At 44.3% G+C, this 7,343-nt stretch overlaps 1 protein-coding gene across 1 annotated transcript in view; it reads right to left on the minus strand.

Moving 5' to 3' along the window:
* VPS13D (vacuolar protein sorting 13 homolog D) overlaps nucleotides 1–7,343 on the minus strand; it is a 236,236-nt gene that overhangs the window by 100,593 nt on the left and 128,300 nt on the right. Inside the window, exons 60-62 of the mRNA XM_028487836.2 lie at nucleotides 3,413–3,562; nucleotides 2,358–2,454; nucleotides 164–312 (exon numbers count right to left, since the gene is read on the minus strand). Of these exons, the coding sequence (XP_028343637.2) occupies nucleotides 164–312; nucleotides 2,358–2,454; nucleotides 3,413–3,562 (396 nt within the window). The remainder of the gene's footprint in view (nucleotides 1–163; nucleotides 313–2,357; nucleotides 2,455–3,412; nucleotides 3,563–7,343) is intronic.

The raw sequence follows: 7,343 nt of genomic DNA on the forward strand, positions 1-7,343 counted from the left end.
GCAACGGGAGAGGCCACAACGGTGAGAGGCCCGCGTACCGCAAAAAAAAAAAAAAAAAAATCTGCTACAAATGATGATGCTGGACAGAAAAAGCAAGTGGTAAACACACTCATTCTTTTCCAAGGAAAAGTCATTTTTAAAACTTACCCAGCTAGCAGCTCACCTTGAGATCCAGTGGTAGCTTGTTGGAGGTGAACACGCTCAGCTTGATCTGGGGGATGCTGATTTTGAGATTTTCAAAGTAGTATCGAATTGGCGTCCCACCTTGCTCAGCTGTCTTTTCGTGGAGGTTTTCGTCATATTTTTCCACCTCTGGTACAAAGGTAGAATTGTTTTCTTGAAAAATAAGTTTCCTCTGAAGTCTCATGATTCAAATACTTTCATTCACATTGAAAAGAAACTCACAGAAAAATGTAAACGTCTATTTGTCTAAATTTAATTTTTCAGGGCTCAGTAATATGTACAGTACCCTGATGCCATTTCTTTGTAAAAGTAGATCTGGTTCATGTTGCTGATCCAAAAAGTACAATAGTTTAATCTTTTGATTTGCGACTCTATTACCATCTGGCAGATATCATTCTCTGGAAAAAATAATCCAGGTGGGAAAGCCAAAGGTCATGGGTGTGCTTGCTGGCAATGCGTTTTCTAGAAGCCATGTCGTTATCATTATTATTATAAATGACCCAGATTATCTGAATTTATTTCAGAAAATGATACCTAAATAAGTACTCTGGAGTGCAGTTTAGCTGAATCATCATGAACAACATGACCAATTAAATGATGAATCTGAGCGAAACATAAATGCCTTAAAAAGAAACGGGCTGCAGGCTATAAAGAACCAACATCAAGACAAGTGGCTCTCTCTCCCAAACAGTGGACATCATTTAAATAGCAGAGTGGAGGCAGACTTCTCACTTGTTATCTCATGAAGTAAAAGGGATGAACATAGGCTAAAACACAGCAATGTGCTCTTCAACTTGATGCTGTCCCCACACCCATGTGGGCAGCTTATTTGCACTTGGATTCATGTGCTTTTAGAAATAAAACCAAAGGGACTGTACATATCTACATATCAAACAAATTTATACTGTAAGCTTTTATATAGTTCTATTTAGAGAAAGAAGGGAATAGGTTAAAAAAAAAAAAGATACTGCAACAGAAACAGGCTTATCTGTATTCAGGGAACAGGAATAGTTACAGAAGGCAGAAGAGATTCCACAACGAAAGGCAGGCAAGGATTTTACAAAAGAGTCTAAATCCACTAGACAATGCTTGGGGAGAAATTTATTTAGAGCAACTTACAAGAAAAGCGTGTCCAATCAAATTTAAAGTAAAACTTCCCAGGAAGGTACCAAAAGAGAACAGATACCTGGCAGGCAGGCTCAAGTGGCTCTCTGAATACAAATAAACACTGGCCTTCTGACCCAAAGTGGAGAACGCAGCATTAAACGGACAGGATCTTGCTCCTGATACCAAATACACTTAAAGCTTAAAGTCTAAGTCTGGGATAAAAAGAGCAAAAATATTTTTCTTGCACTGTGTGCGTGTATGTTCATATGTACACATGTCCCCAGGGATTTTTTTTCCCCCCTTTAGCCAACCTGGGCAGACAAACATTAAAAGTCTCTATCTTATCATTTCTTTAGGCTCAGTATTTAGTTTAGTCTTCAAAAGACTAAGCATTACTGACTTCTTTCTAAGCTGTATATACAGTCTAGCAAAGGCCATGATGAGGCATCTAAAATAAAGAGACGACAGCTACATAATTTCTGTGGCACTGCTGGAAAATTTAGGTCTTTCAAAAGCTTATCCTACTCCCCTCTCCAAAGAAGAGTAAAGTAACTAGAAACCTTTGTAATTACATTAAGGCATAAGGGTATGGATGTGAAAAAAAGTTAAGGAGTTGAGGCTAGCCAATTTTTTTCCTCAGCTAAACCAAAGGAACTGCCGACGGGATTTCTGATTCTTGGCCCTGAATCTGTTTAATAAACAAAGGTTAGGAAACAAAGTGGTTTGCTAAATGACTAACATCATTTCTGCCATCTTAAAGCAGATGAGTCAAAAAACATGAAACAAAGAGGAACAATATACTGCTTCCCAAAAGCTTGCCCCTGGGTATGCTGGGACGCCAGAGACCCTTGGAGCAGCTTCTTTCGTACACAGATACACCTCAATACCTGTCAACACGCAGTACTTAGAAAGAGAACTGAACCACAAACCTTAGCTTCCCAGCTCAGACTGTGAAGTGGACAGGGAGCTTGCCAGGCATTCAGAGGCCACCTATTTTCACAAGCAGACTAAAAAAATGCCACCCTTGGGCCAATTCCCAGATACACACCTGGAACATTCGACATTACCTGATTCTGCCTGATCGTAGCCAAAGAAACTCAGCAGCTTGAGGAGCAGTTTCTCCTCAATTTGTACCGTGAATCTCTGAGCCGTGACCATCAGATGCTAGAGATAAAGAAATTCTGATTTACAGTGCGAACGCCAGAGGAACTTTCATCCACGCCCTAAGAAGGCCCCTGTGATATGGCGTCGTCTCTTTACTTATGTGATTTCATAATCATACTGCCAAATTTTTTCTGGCTCATCTCTCTCTACATTGTTATAATGAATCAAAAATTCCAGAAGATGTTTAGTAGACGATTCACCATCCTATTGCTTGGTTCCCAGGGCATCTGTGTCTGGTTAGTCAGGATTACACTTTCAGATGCACTGTGGTATATGGTACTGAGCTCACATGGACAGCAGCTAGTTTAAGGAGCAGAACTGGGCTTGTGAATATGAGGGCCACAGGCAGGCTTGACCCCACTGGCGCTGGTGACAAAGGACCAGAAATATGAGAAGCAACGTCTTAGCTCCCACTTTTCCAGAATTTGGTGTTATAACGCTAGCTTGTACATGAAGACTTCTCCAGGAAAGAAAGTTTATCACTTCTGAATGATCTGCTTTTAGTAAACAGTGTGGCAGCTTACAGAGGAGGATGTCTGTCCCAAGGTCAGGCCCTTCCTATCCCCTTTCCAGTAGTCCTGGATTATTATTTTTTTAATTTATTTCATTGAAGTACAGTTGATTTACAATGTTGTGTGCTAATTTTTGGATTATTATTTTAATAATATATTGAGATCATGACTGGTCACGACCAGTCTAGAAGATGCTATACGTTCCTGCAGAGACTTCACGCTGACGAATACAGACTCTGGCCCCTATGGATTCAGTACTATTGCCCACTGAATCATCGACAACACAACTGAGAATCTGAAGTTTTAGGAGGGGTTTCCATCAATTCCGCTACACAATGTATCGAGTCGCTTAGTGCCTTACCCCCAACTGGACTATTTCCATCCACAGCCTGAACTGCTGCCCTGAGCCTTGGCTGCGAGAGGACAAATCAAGGCCACCAGCCTACCTTGTAGATGTTGGTCAGTGCACTCTTACTGGGGAACTTCACCGTGTTCACTTGCACAGCAGGGCCTGTCTCAATGACCTCATTCTCATTGCTCAGTGGAGTCACAAAGAGCATGAAGGGCTGCGTGGTGCCAATGAGCTGATTGTCCACCTAGGACATGAAAAAGCAGCAACAAAAGCAGACAAATTGCTCAGTTTTCATTTTTACCTTTAACTAGGTCTCACAATATGCAGGTCATTCAGAAAGTACTTTTGGAAAAATATATTCTCACTAAAACCAGCAACAATAATAGCAGTAGGTAGGAGCTATACTTTATTTGGTGAGTACTGTGTGCCACGCACCGAGCTGGTCCCCTCACAAGCACTATCTCATCAAGTCCCACGACGGCCAGCCTGTCCAGGTTATCAGACGCAGGGCTCTGCCGCATCCTCACCACAACCTCCTGGGGACCATCACCGTCCTCACGTCACAGACACAGAAGCTGAGAAGAGAGCGCCCTGCCTAAGGTTGTACACCTAGTCAATGACGGAACGAGAACTTGACTCCACCTCTCTCTGTCCTCAAAGCGAACGCTCTCAACCACTAGGCTATCGATGCTTCTCTTGCTCCAAATTCCCTGAAGAACTCAAACTAGAGAATCAGTAGCAGATGGCTACCAAATGGGCACAGTTGCCCATCCTAAAGTCAACTCCCTTCTAGGAATGGAGTGATGAAAGCAGTGGCACCAGGGACTGCTCTATGCACCGCCCCCCACCCCCCCATCAGCACCATCACCGAGGACACACTCTCCACACTCAGCTAAGTTTATGGACATCTGGAGGCTCATGGCAGGAAGCAAGCATCTTTTCTTTGTTTTACCCTAAAGGCCCACACTAGGAAGAGGAAAGAGGAGAGAACATGTGTCGGGTACCCCTAAGCGTACTTCCTACACATCACCTAACACATCCCTCACTACAACCCTAAAGGTTAAGTGTTTTTCCTCCCCATTTTACAAACAAGAAAACAGAAGCTTAGAGAAGCTTAGAGAAGTTAAATTACTTGCCCACATTCAAAAGGTATAATAGTAAGTAGGAGAGTTGGGATTCAAATGCAGGTATTTCGAGCGTCAAGCCCTTGACCTTTCCATTGTATCACATGGGTTCCCACAGAACCATTTTGTACAATCACTGCGGATGGTCCTTCTGTTGGCTTTCAAGGTTCAGAGAGAAGGGCGAGGGACCTAGAGCACTTCTTCCTACTTCCGCTCTTGCTTCCTACCATGTGCTCTCTATACAGCAGCCAAAATGATCTTTCAAAAACACAAATCATGGGCTTCCCTGGTGGCGCAGTGGTTGCGCGTCCGCCTGCCGATGCAGGGGAACCGGGTTCGCGCCCCGGTCCGGGAGGATCCCACAGGCCGCCGAGCGGCTGGGCCCGTGAGCCATGGCCGCTGAGCCTGCGCGTCCGGAGCCTGCGCTCCGCAAGGGGAGAGGCCACAACAGGGGGAGGCCCGCATACCACAAAAAAAAACAAAACAAAAAAACCACAAATCATGTCCCTCCTTCCTGGACACCCTGCAGTGGCTTCCCTTTCTCCTAGGACAGGCCAGCACTCCTCAGCACAGCCTCCAAGGGCCCACGTGATCCAGTCTCGCTACATACCACTCTCCTCCAGGCTCGCCACCATGCCTGTACACAAGCCTCCCCGCTGTTTCTCAAAGATGGGCAAGTCTCTCCTCCCTCAGAATTTTCCGGAACATTTTCCCCCTAGTATACCTTTTCCCTGGTTTTCTCATTCTCTTCTTCCAAGTTCAGCTCAGTTCCCACTTCCTCAGGAAGACCCTCCTAGGCCACGTTACCTAAAGCAGCAGCATCCCTCTTTATTCTCTCACAGCAGTTATCCCAGGTTGGAATTATTTATTTGCTTGCTCGCTCACTTATTGGCTGACTTCTTCCCTAGTCTGTTAGCTCAGAGAGCAGAAGCTTCATCTTTTGAGTCATGGTGGTATCTCCAGAGCCCAGTGCCATGCCCAGCACACAGATGATACTCAGTAAGAATTCACCCAGTGAATGAATCACCTGTCACACCCAATAGAGGAAATGACAATAAAGTCTCACCTTATTCTGACCTCTTCTTTGTTCTTTCCCCAAACACATTTGATACAAGTGTACTAACTGTGAATTTCTGATTTTTGTTTTAGTCTCCCAATTAGATTTAGACACTCCCTAAGGGTGGGACTATATTTTCTGTTCTTAAAAATTCTTCCTCATAGCACTGTAATCATAGTAAACTCTCAAATCTATTTATTTTCTACAATTTACAGCACACATTAAATCAAGAGGTAGTACAGGAAAAAAAAACAATCTTTTTTTTTTTTTTTTTTTTTTTTTTAGCGCGGTACGCGGGCCTCTCACTGTTGTGGCCTCTCCCGTCGCGGAGCACAGGCTCCGGACGCGCAGGCGCAGCGGCCATGGCTCACGGGCCCAGCCGCTCCGCGGCATGTGGGATCTTCACGGACCGGGGCACGAACCTGTGTCCCCTGCATCGGCAGGTGGACTCGCAACCACTGCGCCACCAGGGGAGCCCAAAAAATCTTTTTAATTACAGTAAAAAGTCAATGAAATTAATGAACAGCAAATGATTCCTCGGATCTTCTCTGTAAGATCAAAAAAGAAAGACAAAGAAATAGAGGTGCAAGATATTAACTTTTTATCCTCAAACAAATGGGATGTCATTAGCCTGAACTCTTTGCTATTTGTGATATATGATGAAAGAAAAAATTCTTCTGAAAAGGGTTTTGGCATGATAATCCTTTAACATTTTTTTGCAGTGTGGATCTGCTGAAAATGAGTCCTTTTAGTTTTTGAATTTCTAAAAACACCTTTAATTCACCCTTGTTTTTGAAAGATATATTTGCTGGGCACAGACTTCTAGGTTGGCAGGTTTTTTTTTTTTTCCTTTCAACACTTTAAAGATGTTGCTTACCATATTCTCACTTGCATTGTTCCCAATAAGAAACTGGCTGTCATTCTCACCTTTGTTCCTTGTGAGGAACGTGGCTTTTTTAATCTGGATGCTTTATCACTGGTTTTGAATAATTGATTATGATGTACCTTGGTACAGTTTCCTTCATGTCGTGTGTGTGGCAGGGCAGGGGGGAGGTGCAGGGGAGGGTGTGAATGTGGGTTTGTGTTTGAGCTGCTTCTGTGAGTTTATAGTTTTCACTAAGTTTGGAAAATTTATGGTCGAAATCTCTTTTTTTAAAAAAATAAAATTGAATTTAATTCATGATTTTTTTTTAATGTTTATTTATTTATTTAATTGGCTGCATCGGGTCTTAACTGCAGCACATGGGATCTTCACTGCAGCATGAGGGATCCTTCACTGCGGCGCACGGGCTTCTCTCTAGCTGTGGCACGCGGGCTCTACAGCACGCCGGCTCAATAGTTGGGGTGCACGGGCTTAGCTGCCCCTCGGAATGTGGGATCTTAGTTCCCCAACCAAGGGGATCAAACCCACGTCCCCTTTGTTGGAAGGTGGATTCTTAACCACTGGACCACTAGGGAAGTCCCTAATTCATGACTTTTAAAAGTTATTCATGGGCTTCCCTGGTGGCGCAGTGGTTGAGAGTCCGCCTGCCGATGCAGGGGACGCGGGTTCGTGCCCCGGTCCGGGAAGATCCCACATGCCGCGGAGCGGCTGGGCCCGTGAGCCGTGGCCGCTGAGCCTGCGCGTCCGGAGCCTGTGCTCCGCAACGGGAGAGGCCACGACAGTGAGAGGCCCGCGTACCGCAAAAAAACAAACAAACAAACAAAAACGTAGACAACAAACGTTTGGACACCAAGGGGAGAAAGGGGGGATGGGATGAATCGGGAGATTGGGACTGACATATATACACTAATATGTATAAAATAGATAACTAATGAGAACCTGCTGTATAGCACAGGGAACT

Source organism: Physeter macrocephalus, chromosome 3, assembly GCF_002837175.3.
Source record: "Physeter macrocephalus isolate SW-GA chromosome 3, ASM283717v5, whole genome shotgun sequence".
NCBI lineage: Eukaryota > Metazoa > Chordata > Mammalia > Artiodactyla > Physeteridae > Physeter > Physeter macrocephalus.